The sequence below is a fragment of the Galeopterus variegatus genome, unplaced genomic scaffold (genome assembly GCF_000696425.1).
Source record: "Galeopterus variegatus unplaced genomic scaffold, G_variegatus-3.0.2 Scaffold10665, whole genome shotgun sequence".
Lineage (NCBI taxonomy): Eukaryota > Metazoa > Chordata > Mammalia > Dermoptera > Cynocephalidae > Galeopterus > Galeopterus variegatus.
Genome location: NW_007736776.1, coordinates 2,413 through 21,277, shown reverse-complemented (window position 1 = coordinate 21,277; position 18,865 = coordinate 2,413). Strand labels below are relative to the sequence as shown.

The 18,865-nt window shown below is 38.6% G+C and overlaps 1 protein-coding gene across 1 annotated transcript in view; it reads right to left on the bottom strand.

Annotated features, from left to right (window-relative positions):
* LOC103610144 (nesprin-1-like) overlaps window positions 1–17,386 on the bottom strand; it is a gene marked incomplete at its 5' end in the record, with an annotated part of 32,568 nt that extends 15,182 nt beyond the window's left edge. Inside the window, 10 exon segments of the mRNA XM_008594369.1 lie at window positions 2,541–2,705; window positions 3,527–3,670; window positions 6,735–6,888; window positions 8,053–8,102; window positions 8,105–8,332; window positions 9,869–10,024; window positions 10,322–10,465; window positions 14,649–14,831; window positions 16,856–17,033; window positions 17,250–17,386. Coding sequence (XP_008592591.1) covers window positions 2,541–2,705; window positions 3,527–3,670; window positions 6,735–6,888; window positions 8,053–8,102; window positions 8,105–8,332; window positions 9,869–10,024; window positions 10,322–10,465; window positions 14,649–14,831; window positions 16,856–17,033; window positions 17,250–17,386 — 1,539 coding nt within the window.
* Window positions 17,387–18,865: the final 1,479 nt, after the last annotated feature.

The following is an 18,865-nucleotide window of genomic DNA, read 5'->3' as shown; positions in this document are numbered from 1 at the left end:
CTGTATCATCACATCTGCCCACCAGGAGCTCCTAGATGCAGATACATTTCCTCTGCCAAAGTATAAGCCCCAGAGATTTACCCTACAAATTCAGTATGAACCAAGACTTGAAGAGCATAAACTATTTTTTATGTAAAGAAAAAAATCTTACATCCTTAAAGATGTTAGCAAAACAATATTATATATTTATTTTTCTAATAATAAAAAATCCATACTGTTGCTTGATCTGATCATATAAAATGAAAGAAATCAAGTTGAATCCCACCAAGAATATTAAAAGCACCAACATATTTATTTAAACTATGGTTTAAAGGAAAAAATACTCTTGCTATCGGATCAAACCATTTGAAACTGCTGATATCTGATCATTTGTACCTACAAAAATAGCAATCTCATATGGTTCAAACTAATAGAACCTTTTTCCTCAAATATGATGTTGCTTCGAGAATGACATAATGTGAAAATGCACATACATGGAAACAGAACAACATACACGGTGAAGTAGTCATCAAAATGGCCACAAACACAGAAACTTTATCTTAAATTCTTAGATATTTTTAAAAAGTTATTTTGTACAATGTTTTGTCCTAATTCAAGGTCAGCAAATTTTTTCTGTGAAGAGCTTGATAGTAAACATTTTAGGCTTTGTGGGCCATTCGGTCTCTGCTGCAACTACTTAACTCTGCCATTGTAGCACTAAAGTAGCCACATACGTAAATGAATGGGGGTGGCTGTGTTCCAATAAAACTTTATTTAAAATGCAGACATGGGCTGTAGTTTATTGATCCATATCCTAATTTATTAATCTTCCCAATATGTCATCCTTTCTATATTTCATAAATAACAGTTTTATCTATTATACAAATCATTATTCTATTAGGTAAAGTCCCATGTTTCCCATATTTCAAGTATTTATTCTGCAGGGAAAACATGGTCCAATATTTAGATATAGATACGTGTTTCATGACTCAAATTAGGCCTTCGATTATACAAAATAGTTTGTGAATTTGGTCCACATAGCTGGCACGCTGTAGGACATCAGCATCCTGAAGAAGTTCTGCTGTCAAGTTGGAGCATCACAATTCCCCACTACTGTTTTCTGCCATTAGCATCTTCCTTCCTTTTTAATATTTGTGGTGACTCAAAATAAGACAATGTTAGAATTAATGCATGGCAAAACCAGAGGTTGGAGCTAGGTTTGGGCCACATTAATACTGACTGAGGTGAAATATTTTCTTCTCACCACAGCAAGAGATGCATCTGCTGGTGCTGAGTAACTTATTGGCCCACTTCCTACACAGAAGCTCAGAGATCTCAGCATTTTCTTGCCAAGGGGTGTCTGGAGTGAAGCGCTGAGAAGGGTTAGTTGGAGAAAATAAAGTCAACTCTACTCGAATAAATTACAACAGTTAGACCTGGCAGACCAGGACATCCTATTCTTTTAAGACAGGATGAATGAAATCCTTAAGTAAGCTAATGCAATAGTGACCCTTCTAACTGCTACTATTCATTTATTTCATGAATGGCTGTATATTTAAATCAGATTTTCTCCCATCTCATTTAATCTTCCTAACAACTCTGTTGAGAAAACTGATTCAGAAATGTTCTCTCTTGCCTGAAGTCACCTAATGGCAGGTCTCACTGAGAACTGCAGTCAAAACTTCTTAACCCCAACCTTGTGCTCCTGCCATTACACAATACTCCCTGAGACCTCACAGAAACCACCAGAAATTTTATAGACCAGGGATAACCATAACAGTCCCTGCTTTTTCCACCTTGTCCAAGTTGTAGGCCCGCCTTGCCCAATCCTGAACCAATTTTAATAAGGGCTGACAGCACATCAGTTAGTAAGTTCCAACACACTGCTGGTGGGATGTGGGCTGACATCATTGGCTTTTGTCCATTCTCCACTCTGTGTAACTGGTGGCCCTTTCTTGGGCAACCTCCTTGACCCCTACCTACCTGTCAAGGTAAGATTAAAGGCCTGTCTTTGACACTACATAAGGTCCCTTGCATTAGTCAATTATTGTCCTTACCACATTGTTTCTAACAATCTACCTATGGGTTTTTTGTTCTAGAACTCTGACCTTGGACCTATATCCTCAACAATGTGGGAGGTTTTGGTTGAAACCAGATGGCCCAAGATACTGTCACCACTTTAACTTAGAATAGTGTCACATTCTACTGTCTCCTGCTGCTCTGTCCCACATCTGCTCCAATCCTTTAGGGGGCAACGGGCAGGTGCACCAGTAGACAACATAAATTAGATCACTAGCCATTCCTGTTGGGGCCACCCTAGTAGCTGAACGAGTTCCCCAAGTGACATCCTGCCCAATCTAGTCTGTCTGCCAAATGATCTCAACTAGCATGTGCTACTGAGGTCCCAGAATGCTCTAGGTCAAATCTTACTAAGGTTGAACTTATTAGGTACCAGCTGTCTACAGGATTCAAGATCCTATTAACTTCCTTCTACTTAAAATAGTAATTCCACATTTGGAATGAGGATTCTTTCCTTTGTTTTAGGACAAAGTAGACATTACCTGAAGATCTCGCAGTGTAGTCTCATGCGTGTGGGCATCACCTTCAAGAACTAAATGTCGGTCAAGCTTTTCTTGTTCTTGCTCCAGCCAAACTTCAAATGCCTTTAGGTCTCTCTGATATTCTTGGTGCAGGCGAACGAGTTTTTCAGACTTGGTTACTGCTTCCTATAATTAGCATATAAAGTTATTAAGGCAGGAATACATTACTGCATGCAGTATCAATGTGCCGTAAAAATTCACTTTGGGAATTTTAGGAAAGCACTTTTATTAAATTGTTGGAATATGATTGATTTCCAAGAAGAATGAACCTTCCAGATTTATGTAAAAAATGTAAAAACATATTGTTTCAGGATTAAAAGGGATCTTAAAGATCATTTTGTTGAATTAACTACCTGATCTCTGAATTCCTTATAAAATGTAACATAAACATGTCAAAAAATGAATTAACTTTTCTTTTCATAAAAATTCACTTTTGCTAATGAAGGAAATTGAAATTCTAATATTGTGTCTTAAATGAGGATTTGGACTCACTGTGGATTTAATTTTCCAGGTCCTTTGTCTAATAAAGTAGAATGTGCTCTGAAAAAGTATTTTTATTTTCTTTGTGAGGCCTAAATGAAGAATGATAAATATTGGTAATTATTTCCTACTTTAGAAAACTCTCATTACCGGGCATAGTAAGGCATTTATGTATCTTCATTATGAAGGTGTTCAAAATTTTTGTTAAATTGGTACATTTCTGGGAATTTTTAGTTGAGAATTAACATTACTTTAGTAACTATAATTTATTAACAATATTTGAAGGTTTTTGTGTGGTTTTGCCAGTGATTCCTTTAAAATATTAAAATTCACTTTGCTTCTTTTATTCTGTTTTCCCAAGCATGTCATTGTCAAAAATATAAATGAGTCTTTGAATAAGCACAGCTCCAAGCCCTCTTATTTGGAACAATAGGAAACAAAGGTACAAGGAACCTGGTTAGCCATACCTTGGCCCTCTCTTTGATTGCTCTGTATCGTTCCTGTAGATCCTGGAGTTCTAACTGGGTGACATAGTGTTCCGTCATGCCAGCTCCTTTGACTTCAATGGTCTCCAGCAAGCTGCTGTAACTCAGCACTTCTTCATTTAATAACTAGAGAGCATTTTTAAAAATAAAGGAGTTACCCATATACCATGATATCAGTGATACTGCTAAAATTAAGATATTTTAACTGTACAGTTGACAAGTGACCTTAGGTTATCTATCTGTGTATCAATCTATTTATCTGATATAGATGCGTATGTGAGTGTACGAATGTGTGTTTGTGTATGTTTGTGTGTGTGTGTGTGTTTGTGTATTTCATACATGGTTTAGAACTTTCTTTGAGCTACGAATTACCAATTAACTACTGTATACTTCTACTTGTATATCTCAAACTAATTATGTCCAGAAATGGGCTCCTGATTTCTATCTCATGCCCATTCTGCTCCAGCCCCACCAAATCCCCTTCACCTTCAGTATTTTTTCAGTGAACGCCACCACCCTCCAGCCAGAGGTCAATCCAGAACACTGGAAGTGCTTCAGTGTCTCCCTCACCCTCCACCACTGCATCCTAAAGGAAATGCTGTTAGTTTCACCTCCCCATTATATCATCACATTGGTCCTCGTCTCCTGCAGGTCCCCTAGCCCGTGCTGCCCTCGTCTTTTGTTTAGACTGTTGCAGTGGTCTGCTAGGCAGATTCCTGGCCACCAATTCTTGCCCCATGCCTATTCCATACTCCATACACCAACCTAAGTGATAACGTTTGATGTCTGAAAATGGAACTATGTTACTACCTAGTTTAAAACATTGATTACTTTCCCAAGGCTGTCAAGGTCAAGTGGAAAATCCTCAGGGCAACGACATGGCGATGCAGGATCAGGTTCCTGCCACCCCTCCCAACGCACCTCCCAGCACCCTCCCTGCTTACTCTCTGCTCCAGCAACGTGCTGCCTTTTATATTGTGCAGGTTTTTGCCTCCTTTAGGGCCTGCAGACATGCTGTTTATTCTGTCTAGAATGTTCTTTTCCCAACTCCTCCCAAGACTAATTTCTCTGCACTCAGTCCTTTAGAGCATAGTTACATGCCTGCTCTTTCAGAGAGGCCTTTCCTATCTATAGGGTAAATGATAGACATAGCCCTATTCCCCACTCCCTGTGCATACCAGAGATCCCCCTGCCCCCTGGGAGACTACCCCTGGCCAAGGCAGCTATCCAAGGAAAGGCACGTCACCTTCAAGAACAAACAGAAGGCTGGAGGGAGCAGAGCAGCAAGTAGATTAACTTATCTGCTCAGCCAGATCTCCAGTGTGCTCTGAGTTATGTGAGCTGGGCGAGGGTCTGCATGTATGCCTGGAAATGATTTATACCCCTACTCTGATCTGTTCACTATATAACTGTTGTATGTACACTGTGGTGGTGCAGATATCTGACTGACTGGCTGCTGTCAGTGTCTCTTTTAAGTCTAAACAACCATCCTCTCTACCCACTGGACCTCCGGGTGAGTTCTTTGGAATAGGCAGACACGGGATTGCCTTCACTGATTTGGGGCTCCTGTGTTACACTGTCCCTCACCCTGATTCCAAACCATCTATATTAGCCATTTCCAAATTACTCTCTCCCACACCATGCTATTTCTTTTCTTCATTGCTTAACAGTTATAATTATTTATTTATTCAAACATTTATGGCTGACTGTGTGTGTCCCCACCAGAATACAATCCCTTTTATTCACTTAGAATCAGGCACAATGCCGGCATGTAGCAACTTCTCAATAAATATTGATTGGATAAATGAATAATGTAATCAACTAGGCAATTAATTATTATAACAGATAATAAATGTAGATAATCATGATGTGGATAATTATATTACTTTACAGATGCATAAATGAGACTCAGAAATATTAAGTGACGGTGCAGGTCACATCAAATCATTTAGTCATTCAAATAACTTTTACTCAGCATTTGCTCTGTGTTAGACAGAGAGCCAAGAGCTGAGGTTATAAAGAAAACTGAGCATCTCTGTCAACTGAGGGAGCAGGACATGTAAATATGCATCCTATGAAAACTGATAAAGAAATAGGAACACAGGGCTTTGAGAGGACAGAGCAACTAATTAAGCCTGGAGGGGTGGCGGTGATCTCATAACAAAAATGACTTCTGAACCTATTCAGAAAGTGAGCAGGAGGTTTGCACCTCTGTGAAGAGGGAAGAGAGAAATGGAGTCTTGAAAGATTGTGGCACATTCAGGAAATAGTGTGACATTCAGGTGGGAGGTGAAAGAGTTGGGGACGGTGGAGGAGATTATTAAAATTCTTACAAAGCAGGTGAGGGGGGCTGGAATTATGCTGTAGACAGTGAGACGCCTACAGGGGCTCTTAAGTAGGGAAGTGAGACATTCACCTTCATATGAAAATAACAGACATGGAAACAAGAAACAAGGTGAGAAGTTAGGAGCCTGTTACAATTCAGGTGCAGGACCTGATGGTGCGAGGTGAGGATGGGAAGGAAGGAGGTGGGGATGAGGAGGTCAGCAGTCTAGTGCACTCAGTGTGCGGTGTTGCAAATGAACAGAAACCGAGAGTACAGGAGCTTGAAGGATTTCTGTGTAGAAGATAAGCCCTGCTTGGTAAGGCTGAGATGGAACTGGCCACCTAATGAATATGCCCTGGAGCAAGGCTGCAGTGCAGCCATTTCTCAAATCAAATGGCTCCAAAAATGTGTGTTTAAATACTACCATCAATAAAAAGATTTTAAGAACAATTCCTCAATATTTATTTCTTTACTTAAAAGATCATGTACTATCATACCAACATAAGCATTTTTTTTAAATGCACAAAAATAGTAATACAAAAGGATGGGATAAAAAGCAAGCATTTTTACTTCTTAAAGATAGCAGGCTGAAGATATTAAAAGATATTAGAAGTTGCTAAATTTTAAATGGTCTATATCATAAACCATGGGTCTACACAGTTTTCCCAAAAGAGAGAATTTTCACTCACTAATAAAATAACCACAAACAAATTCTGGCTAAAGAAGCCATTAGAAGTTACAGTATAAGCCCCAACTATAATTACTTATGTGTACAGCCCTGGCCTACAGGTAAGCGCATCTCTGACTGTGGCATTCTAAGGAAGCCTGTGGGAGAACAAGGGTCACCTGAAGCCCGGCTCTAACCTTGGCCTTGCCGAGGGCGGTGGTTTTCTCCCGCAGCTCCGCGTACTGCCTTTCAGACTCATGCAGGGCGGCTTCCACGCCGTCCATCCAGCTGGAAAACTGCCGAACGTCGTCCTGATAACTTGTCCACTTAGAAAGAGCTCCTTCAAGTTGACTGAAAGGGATTTGAAAGAAAAGTAACCTGTATTGAGAATCTTCTGAGTCTGGTGTCCACTCCAGCCATCAGGGGGTCCAGAGATCAGGAAAGGGTCAGGCTTGGGAGCACGCAGGCTGGCCAGGGCTGATCCGATCCGAGTCGAGGTCTCTGGCAAGGACAGCCTCAGGAAGCAGGGGACAGCTAAATCCAGGCCGACAGGCAGAAAAGTGGGACTGGACATAAACCCGAGAGTCAGTGACCAGGGGACACAGACACAGGGAGGAGCTTGAAGGTAAAACCAGGAGAGATCCCCTGAGATGGGTCTTTTCTGGAGCCAAAACTCTGGGCAGGGAGAGAACCACCACTGAACTCTTATCAAGTTGAGCAGGACAATCGGAGCAGGAGAGAAAGAAGGGAATTACTAAAGGAAGGAAAGAAGACCCGAGGAAAAATAAGCACAGTAACCATCTCACCTGAGACTTAAAAATCAGAAAATCACAGTGAAAAACAGGCAACATTTCCTGACTGGTCTAATTATTAAAACTTAATTATTTCTCTTACAGACAAAGTAATTCCTTGTCTTATTAGGCATGTTATATTTTTAATTCCATCAATCGTTTGTGTCAAATTTTCCACCATGTTTTGGGGCCTTTTGCAGCGGACATTGTCAGTGAGCCCCCCCGTATGTACTGCCAGACCATAGCAGTGCAGATGCCGCCACTGCACTCTGAAACCTCTTAGCCCGAGGACATTCTCTGGTCCCTGATGTCCTCTCAGCTCAAGGACAATGTAGACAAGCAGTGAGGGGGGTGGAGGGGGTTGTTGCCCCCTGGGGTGACCATCAACTGCCCTCCTGACTCATGGGAGTTTGTTCACGAATACCCCAGCTTCCCTGCCCTTGGGGATAACAAATTTTGAAAATTTCTTTTTGTCCTTCACATTGTATTTCTTTTCCTCTAGGTCACAAAAAAAAAGACAAAAAAAAAAAAAAAAAGAATATTTTCTCAAAGTAAATATGTCTGTAATATAATTTGAAAATAGCCTCTTAAATGGCTATCAAGCAAGTAATCACATTTGGGGTTTGTTCTCTTTTATTTTTGTAAATCATCTATGGTTGAGTGCAGCTGGGGTCAAATCGTTCAGCAATGCTTAGACAAGGAGGCTCACACCCACAAAGCGTTCTAAAGTTTCTTGTAGAGAGACGGAGACATAATCATGCCAGGCAGATGGAGACTTGAGAAATTTCTAGAAAAAGAAATTCTGTAAGTTAGAAATATTTCTCTCGAAAATTGCGTACCTCAAGCTTGAGCATCCTGCTGTCCAGCACACTTTTGTCCGATGTCGGGTGGCAGTAAGAATCCAGAGTGTGAATGGCATCTGTCATCCAGTCTTGCAATTCTTTAATCCCGAGAGAGAACTGATTGTGTTCTGCAGCAATTCTATCCATTCTTGACACTTTCTCCTGGAAATGACAAAAATGGTTTTCTGGCTGTCCACTTCACAGAGCCTTCACAGCCTAGAGCTACTCACATTATAAAGCTAACAGTTTGTTTGAAACAACCACAGTCAGTCATAGCTGTATATGCTTCACAGGTATGATGTAAGTCTGTATTAAGTTGATGAGATGTGAAATGTCTTCCTAAATAGTAAACATATTAGAATAACTGAATCGAAAAGCAGAAAAAATTATTTTAATGTCCCTCAACTTCTTTATGACAATCACGATTTGTTTTTTTTAATCAGTAAAATTTCTTCCTAATGCCTTGTCTGGCAGACTAATAAAAGCAGTTTCCAGCTTTTGCATATCACATTAGGCTAAAATGATACTACATACCCATATGTCCTATATGGTAGCCAGAGTTCTAAAAAATTATAATCTGAGATTTTGTAATATCCCTAAATTTTTAAAGTTGTGACCATTCATGTGATTTTACTTATTAACTACAGGTCATATTCAACACAGTGAAGACATTATAAGAACAGTCTATAGCTCTTAGAACATTCAAATATCTATTACTTGTTGGTATCTACCTAAATACAATGAAATAGAAAGATGTCCTTAATTCATTCTAACTTTAGATATGTGCCAGGTGCTCTAAACACAGAAAAAAGCAACATTCATAAACTAAAGATGGGTAAACATGTGTTTAAACATCGACTATTTACTCCAAGACCTATACTAATGTGACTAGCTCAATGATGTTTTGTTGAAGATTCAAATTAGCAGACCAGAAGCAAATCCACACTAAAATAGGTGAGCATAATTTAAAGAAAAATCGTGGTAGATTCCCTACATTCTAAACATGTGAAATTAACAATATGGGGAATAAATGTTACAAGCCACATGAAGCTCAAGATAGGCTTGCACCATAAAGTTCAAGATGGGTCTGCATTAAACCAGCTGAATGCTCTAAATGAGGTCATTATGGGATTCCATTTACTTTTTTCTAAGCTATTGAAAAGAGAGATAATCAGTTATATGTGGCATTGCCAATTTTGAGCTCTGCTCTGGAATCTGAACTGAAACTACCAATAAACACATCCTCCACTACTATGAGTATAATGAATAAAAGAAATTTAGACAAATTTTTAAAAATTACCCTATACTCCTATATTTAGTTCAATAAAATTTAAATTGCCCTGAATTCATGTTTTTCTAAAGCAATTTAATCTGAGATTCTTCAGAACAAAAACTCTGAATTTTGCCGTAAGTTTATGCTCTGAGTCTTCAAAATCAAAGCACTGGAGAACATCATTTCAAGATTAAAAGGAATATTTTGTGCAATAACAGAGACTGAAAGTCTCTTCCATCTTTGAAGTCTCCCGGGTCTTTGCAGAGAACCACATTTAGCTGGTGCAACACAAATGATTAATTCAGATTGCAAGCTGGAGACACCACACCGACGGCATGTCAGGAGGGACACCCTGCACGACCTACCACACCTCCAGGTCTGCAACATCAGAACCACACTCACACACAGCACGCACCAGGCGTTACCTTTGTTAAATTGCTTAGCGCTAGATACTGAGAAGACAGCTGCGACACTCTGTGCATAAAGCTCTTGCTGGCAGCTTGTCCTTCCCACAGCTGCTGAGCTTTCTCTTTCAGCCTGTTGAGCTGAGGCTCGTAGCAGTGTATTTCCTCAAGGACAGACTGAAAAGCACAAGCAAGTTACTATTCAGAGGCTGGGGGAATGCACATCTCGGGCGAAGCTATGGCCTGGAGAACATGGAAATCAGCATTAGCAAGCAATCGGTGTACCCTGAAGGCTTTATCAATTCCAAGCTACACACAGTGAGCACGACAGGAAGGAAACAAAGCACACCCCAAAGGAAAAGCAGAAACATAAAATCGGTGCAAATAGGGAGAGGATACACTCCATGCGTCTGAAAGCTCGTTCTACAGAGGAGGGTATGAAGCTGAGTGACTCGGCACCGGGGGCCTCATCACCTGCAGCTTCTGCTGCTCTCTCCTCTTGGCCGGCAGATCGTAGAGGCGATTGCTGCTCTCATGGACCATCTTCTCGGTTTTACTCAGCCAGTCCTGTACAGGCTCAGCACTCACTTCAAAGTCCTTCATTTGGATCTTTAGATTCTACAAGGTTTTACAAAGTGTCAGGGAATTTAAAAAAAATTTCATAGCAAGTCCAAAGTCCTTCACTTGACTTCCAAAACCCACCCCAATATAGCCTCCTCCCCTTCTGGAACATTCCTTCCTCTACCTTGGCACTCGTATAATTTTTAAATATCCTTTAAGAACTTTTTATGGCTCTACTTTTTAAAATACAATATTTGCTTTCACAACTAGATTACAACCTCCATGAGGGGAGGGCCTGTGTCTTACACTTCCTGGGACACACCATGGTACCTTGTAGGAATATAAATAAATGTTAGTAAACATTCTGTTGATTTTGACTAATGATGGGACAAGAAGTCACATACATACATCATTTACATGCTTATTATGTTTTTAGAAAACAGTTTTTTTCTGATTTATAAAGAGATAAGAAATACCAAATAGTGTCATGTGCTTATCACATAAGAATGTTGTAAATACTTTCATAGATACTGTGTGGGTACCAGTAGCTGTAAAATGCACTTGATAAAGTTTTATATGGTACCATTTCGCATTAGCAAAGGTGTCTACATCCACTCTTTATTACTTAACAAGTCCTAGATTGATGTAAATTTGAATTTGTTATTTATGAACCAATTAAAGGCTTTAAAATTAACCAGAACTTTAGGTCATTTTGTCAAAGAGCAAGTCCGTAAAAGTTAGCTGAAAAATCTCTGTAGCAAGGACCAATGTAATGTGTGGGAGAAAGGCTCAGGTTCCATCTGTATCTGGTCCAGGATGTCTACAATGTGGGGAGAATTATGTCTGCCATGCTCACCTCTGAGGGAGATGGGTTAGCTGTGGGAATGCCCTCGAAAGTTAACACTGCCTCACAAATGTCAGTTATCAAGGCAACTCCTGGAGTATTCTACTAAAATGTAAGCTTCACAAGGGAGGGATTTTTTTCCTGTTTTATTCTTTGCTGTATCCCCAGAATCTAGAAGAGTCCTTGGCAAATGGAAGATAGTCAACAAATATTTGTTGAATAGTTAAATAAATTCATAAATTCCAGGTGTTTCCATCTTCCTTGTTGCTGGAATCTCATGGGGCCATTGAGCAGGGAAAACTGGAGGACTGTGATCAGGAACTTAGTTTCTACAAAGAAAGGGCACTGAAAAACAGAGTATTAGGGGCTCGGTCAGAGGTCTAGTACAAAAAAAATTGGGTCTTTTTCCAAGGCTTGCAGTCACAGGATCTGAGCAAGGGGCCTAGGTAACAAAAATAAGGATGAGATTTGATATTAAGTTCTAACATTCCTCCTAAACTCCTAAAGTTATTTATATACTTTTAAAAATACTATACAGAGGTGTATTGGTTCCCATTAAATATTCATTCTGCATGTTTTCCCAACTATTTCTCCAATGGTTTCAATGACCACTAACAAATTCTCAAAGCCCCACATTTATAAAACTGTATTTATACCGCATTTTGAGATGATGGGTTTGAACTTGTTTCCACTACTTTCGAGCTATGAGATTATTTGACCACCCTGTGGTTAAGATAAGAGAGTTCCTGTTCCATGGAACGGTTGTGAGGATTAAATGCAGATTTGTTCGTGTTACGTGCCTACAACACTGGTGAGATCTCACTACCGCTGTTCCTGCGGCTCTACCCTCTCTCTTGAGCTTTGCACGCGTGCTAACTGCTACTTTCCTGGTCACTGGCCCCTGAAAATCTTGCAGGCACATCAAATGTAATGCATATTAAACTGAATAAATTTTTGCATCCCCTCCAACACTACTTTTGCTACTATATGCATGTCTCAATTAGTGGCATCACCATTCACACCACCTTCCAAAGTAGAAGCTGAGGATTCAAACTTAACTTCTTCCCCATGCCCCTCATCTAATTAGTTACCAAGTCCTCTTGTGTTTTACCTCAAAGACAAATTCTCTATCCTATTGTTATCACCTTAAGTCAGGCCTTAGTCTCTCGCATCTGGATCATTATGAAAAGCTTTCTCTAGTCTTCCAACTACTTCCTGTCCCCCATTCTGGTTTACACTGTGGTCAGAAAATTTACGTGTTTATCTCCAGCTTAAAGATCTGCAGATTCCTCACTCAGTCTTTCTCAAACAGGCCCTGGGAAAAAATTAAGTCCTAGTGTCCTAAAGCATCCATTCTACATAATGAATTAACTTCTGACCTATGCATCTAGCATAGCACGGATTATGTTTCATCCTTGGGAAAATTGTATCTGGGGTTCAGATTAAAAAACCCTGGTTGAGAGTCAAGGTCAAATTGCTTAGTACACAAGACATTATAGGATCTGGCCCTAATCTTCATCTCCAATATTATCTCTTTTGCTCTTCTTGCAAAATTTCGTGTTGGTGTCAAAGTTCTCAAAGTCCCCCATTCATAGTTGGCACTTATGACTCCCTGGCCCTGTGCCTTCAATTGCTTTTACCTGAAATGCATGTCAGCCTAGGTAAATTCAAAGACCACTTGATTCAGTCAAAATGTCACTTCTCTGGAAACCTTCCTTGATTTCTCCGAATAGAGTTAATGGCGTCCTTCTATGAGTGACTACCACCTTTTCAACATATCTATGTTATTATTGTAATCATCTCTTACATACTGTTTCCCCTTTAGAAAGTAAACTTCCCAAAGCAAGGCAAAAGGTGAACCCTCCTGTATTCTTTACATAGTGCCTGGCACATAAGAGGCACTATTATGTCTGATGTGGATTAAATGTCCCCTAAGACTCACTGAAGCTTAGCCCTCATTGTAACTGTTAAGAGGATGGGAAATCCTTTTATGGTAATTGAATGGTGGGGCTTGAAGAGGTGAATAGATTGTGAGGACTGTGCCCTTGTGAATGGATTGATCCATTCATGGAGTAATGGATGTGGCTCTGATGCCTTTAGAAGGAGAGCGAGTGAGAAGGTTAGTTCATTCTTGCTCAAGCCATTCACCATGGGACACCCTGAATCACTGTAGAGCCACCATCAAGAAGGCCTCATCAGAGGTGTTCCTTGGACTTTGGACTTCCCAGCCTCTAAAACTGTGAGCCATAAGTGTTGGGTTTTTGTAAATGACCCAGTTTCAAGTATTTTGTTATAAGTGACAGACATGGACTAATACAATGTATCTATTCCTAATGGGATGGAAGGAAGGGAGGGAGACATGGATCAAATAAGAGTTACACCTGTCATGAGGAGAAAGGCAGATTAGGAAAACAGGCAATTCCTGACCTACTACCTACTCTTGAGCTTGAACTAGGTAATCTTGCAATCAATGCTAGATATACTACACTCAACAGCTGATGCTTTGGAGCTCAGGCCACATTGCCTGTACGGTTAAGGGTAAATTTCTAGGCACCGCACAATGGTTATCACTCTATTAAATGAAGGATGCCTGCCATGACAGAACAGCAAGAGAGAATTCAGTGGTCTTATATAAAGACCACTGAGGTCTTATGAAAGAACTGGGGAAGCACACATTTTCCTCTTCCTGAATATTAATTCCCTATTATTTTTTTTTCTAACTGCCATTTATATGGTCACAATCAAATTAAACATCTATTCTTCCAGGAAGTGTTATTTTAAAAGGAAAAAATACTCACTCCCATGCTTCTAAATTTTCTTCTAAGAGAAGAGTTATACATAAAAAAGATGATCTCAGAAGAAAAAAATCATTGCATTGTGGCAGTAAGTATGTTATGGTTATAATAAATTCAGCTTATATTGTGTCTGGAGAAAATGAAATTGTGTAAACACCCTCTCCTTGCATACTTAACTCCTAAAAACTTATTACCTGATATTTGCATTAGTTATAATATACCCTCTTATCCATAGCATTTTATAGCCTTACATGGATATTTCTGTTCATTCTTCCAGAACAACTTCCAAAATTGAGGCATTTTAAATGAAATATTAAGTGCCATGCTTAAATATAAAATTGGTTGTTCCTATTGGGAAAATGAATGGCCAAGTCTGTGATCATAGACCCTACCATGCAAGAAGCTGTTTAATTCCTCAGGAAGGCTCACACTTCTAGCACGGAGCTATTTCTTACAGTTATCCAGTTGTCCATTTAAATTTAGGGAGGGATGACCAAAACCACTGACAAGGGGGCTTGGATATATTGAAACTGTGGTTTAACAAACAACAACAAACAAATGAACAACACAGAATATGCCCATGTGGTTGGCTATGTTATACCTCTAGGGCGGATTCCTTTTGGTGGAGATTTGAATGAAAATTTTTCCAATCTTCTTTTGCAGTTGCAGCTTTGGCCTGGATACCGTTAGCTTTCTCTTTGGTCAACAGAGTACTCAAAAGCTCTCCTTTAGATAGCATCATGTTTAGCTTGTGCTGTCCATTTTCACTTTCTGACAAAAACTCCTACAAAGAAAAATATAAAATTAGGCATAATACAATGTTCCATGCTTTAAAATAATTTGATTTTTCTATGTATTTCCCAATGAAATCAAAGAAAAGAAATAAACTATTTTTATTATATATTAAATGATCCAGCCCTTGCTTTAATTATTTATTTGCAAATTATTTTATTCACCAATTTATAAATTATTTTTATTTACCATTCTAAATTCTGCAATTTATTTTATTTGCAAATTATTTTATTTATTAATCTAAATTCTGACTTGCAAACTATTTTATTTACCAATTTGCAAATTATTTTATTCACCAATCTAAATTCTGACTTGTCCTAAAAAGGTTGCGAGGTATTGCATAAAATATTAACAATTGGTTAAAAATAAACAGGAGAGGAAATGAGGACCAAGGGAAAATAAGAGTTGTAAACTAAACTAATCTCTGGCTAAGATTAGTTTACAAAATAAATGCTATGTGGCTCTGTATAATTGGTGGAACTGGATTATGACTTAGGCTCTGAGGATCCTAGTTGCCTAAGCAAACGAGTAAACACAACCAGGTACACAACTCACAGGGCCCATACGATAAAAATAACCATCTGCTCAGCAGAAGCACAACTATTCCTAGAAAGAGATAAGAGATGAGTTTCCCTGGGGAGTCTTAATAAAGCAAATGCTGTTAAATGGATTAGATTACATTATTAGCAGCAGTTTATCAGAACATAACAAGAGTGTTTGATAGTGCTGTCCTTAAGAAGGACAAGTTAATGCCATAATGCCAAAGGGTAATTCAATAAAGTTCACCAAAGTACGTACTTTTCCCATCTGGCTAGATGCTGGGAAGAAATGGGGGGATTCTGTATCCTACAGTTAATTCCCATGAATATTTTCAAGTGTTATAGAAGAAATGGAAAGAAGAAGCTCAAGGTTATTTATTTTTGAAAAAAAAACATAAGTGTAGATATTCTATGTTGTGAGTTTTGATCAAAGGAACCTCACGAGGACATTTGTCTTAATGGACAGCCACCCCCACACATGTAGCTGTGCTGAGACAAGAGGGTCCAAGAAAAGGACCAAAGCTGTCCTCAAAAATAGTACTGGTTTCTGCAACAGAGACGAACAGGTAACTGAGGTTCTAAAGTTCTACTCCCTGGCCTGGAGCAAGCAGAAAAACTTTTAAATGAAACAAACATTCAAAGCAAGAGTTATCCCATTATATTAAGTTATGAACCAAGAATTCAAAACAGCGACGTAGATATGGACAACTGTTTCAGAGCCTGTGACTAACAGAGAAATTTCAAGCACGAACACTTATACATAATTTTCTATATACACATGCCCTCTGAAAAAAATTCAAATTTTATAACCACTCAGGACTGCTAGTATAAAAAATAATCAGACATGTACAACTATGAAAGGCAAATTCAATAACTATGCTTAAAAAATGTTGGTGTTGAAGGTGGTCTGTGGAATGGCACCATGAAGTTGCAATTAAGGGAAGAAAAGACTAGAAACAAACAAACAAACAAACAAAAAATCTATCTGCAGCTCTGTCTATTTTACATACCAGTTCTGTGACTTCTGTAAGAGTCTTTTACTGTATGTGTACATTGGCAATAACAATCTTATAAAATCTATCTGCAGCTCTGTCTATTTTACATACAAGTTCTGTGACTTCTGTAAGAGTCTTTTACTGTATGTGTACATTGGCAATAACAATCTTATATACCTGATGTTGTCTTTTAAAAAATTAAATGAGAAAATCCACTTAGAATGCTCAGGCATAATGTTTGTCACACAGAAATAGCTTTTATTATTCCCCAAATCCCTATTAATATATAAAGATAGCATGCACTTATGTAAATAGATTAGTTTTTCTTCATGTACATAATCAGCCACTTCAAGCAGGGATTTATATGAAATTTGAGTTTCTTAAGCAAAACTTTAACATGCAATGCACCTATAAAAACATCTAAAGACACCTTTTAAATCCACTTCAGCACCATTATTAGAATTAATTGATAACACTCTTACCTGTATTTTCTGAAGACTTGCTGAAACTTCACTAATATTTTGAGGTATATCAAAACATTTGGCAGTAGTGATTTTTGCATTAACCATCCATTGCTGGAAATCTCTGCAGGCTTTTTGAAATCTTTGCTGTAAAATCTGCTCTTTATTCTGGCAGCCCTTGGATGCTTGCAAAGAGAGACTGAAAAAGTGATTGGAAAATTTAATGGAAGGAAAAAAATGGTAAAGTTGATTAAAATAATGTTCATAGAATCAGCAGTTCTTAGAATGTGCACTTACCTCTCTTAGTAATGTACTTAATGCTTAATGAATTATTGATATTATTGAAATTACACCTTAAATCTAGCTTCTAATTCTTACAAAAATATTTCAATTATCAAAAATGTTCATGCCTTACCAATTATATTCTTTAATCAAGCCAGAAACTTTTCCACTGTATATACTCAGGTCTCTCGAAAATCGACAAAGTTCATTCAGCTGAGACTTGAGGTCCTCTGTCCTAGGTTCTGCTTTCTGTAGAGCATCCAGTATCTCCTATTAGGAAATAACAAGACAGAGGAAAAAGCATTTAAATTGGGTAATTTCCATTCCTCATCAAATACATGCATAAATCGATATTATAAATTATTAGTGAGAAAGGAACTAACACAGTAAGTAGATTCAGTAAAGAAATGAGGCCTATTTTCAGAATTCCCTGTTGCAAATAATAGCACTTGGCTAATCTGTATCCTTTTCTAGCCATGGATAGACACTACAGCATCAAATGTTGTAAAGTAGTCAAATGATTAAGTGGTCAAATGTCTTAAATCAGGACCAAAAAAAGACAAAATAGCCTACATTGTTTTAAAACAGTCTGACTAAGCTGTTGGGAGACATGTATATTGTTTAAAGGTGAAAAGAAATCATTTCAAAGAAAATCAATACTCATTCTGGATTAAAAATGTGTGTGTGTGTGTGTGTGTGTATCAATTGATTTTATGTAGGAAAAATACAATACTCCATGCTTTTTTCACATTAAGACTTTCATATAATCCACAGGTCTGATTTAACTACTAATTCATTTATTTCATAGTTTCATTCATATAGCCATCAAATATTTGCTACATTCCTGCCATATGCCAGGCATTTTGCTAGATTCTGGAACCCCCAAATGAACAAAGGTGTGATTTTTGTTGTTGAAGAGCTCACAATTTAATAGTTGAGAGACACACATGAATAACTACAGTACTAGCTATACCTAATTCAGAATAAAGTCTTAGGACTTGACAAGCACACCTTCAAAATTGAGGCCATGGTCAACTGAGTTACGTGGGTGCTTTGCAGTCAGAGCCTTCCTCTTCTAGCATTGTCATAAGGAGCAAATGAGATCATGAATGTCAAATACTTAACACAATTCCTGGCAACACCAAGTGCCTTACTAGTCAAATAAGCAGGAAAATGACTCCCAAGTATTTAACCATTGTGTGGATAATGGTATCACCAAAGCAAAAAAATAAAATACATTAAGGAGGAGGGGCAAAAAGCCGAGTAACTATTCACACAACTGTTGCTGTTATTATTCTCTGAGATATTTATCGAGAGATGGCCTACATTTGCAGAGAAAACACATCCCTCAACAAACCAGGTCTGTGTTGCATTCCTCATCCTGGTAAATGGCACCACTGTCCTCCCACTGATGTAAATCAGAAGACTAAGCATCATTTTGGCCTCTGCCATTTGTTTCCCTTCTCTCTCCATGCAAGAGATACCCTGTCTAGTCTCTTCTATGTCCTCGCTCTTTTAATCACGTACCTCTTTGACTCTGCAAGTTGACTCTCACAGCCCCCACTGACATTATCATCATTTCTTTCTGTAATGGCACAATATCCTCCTAAATTGCCTCCTGTTCTCTAGTTTCCTTTCCTGTGTTATCTCATCTACCAGTGATTTTGCATCTTGGTTCTGTTCCTTCATCTCACCTAGCTGGTCGGGCTGAAATCGTACCTCAAGACTCAGCTCAAATAAGAACTCCTA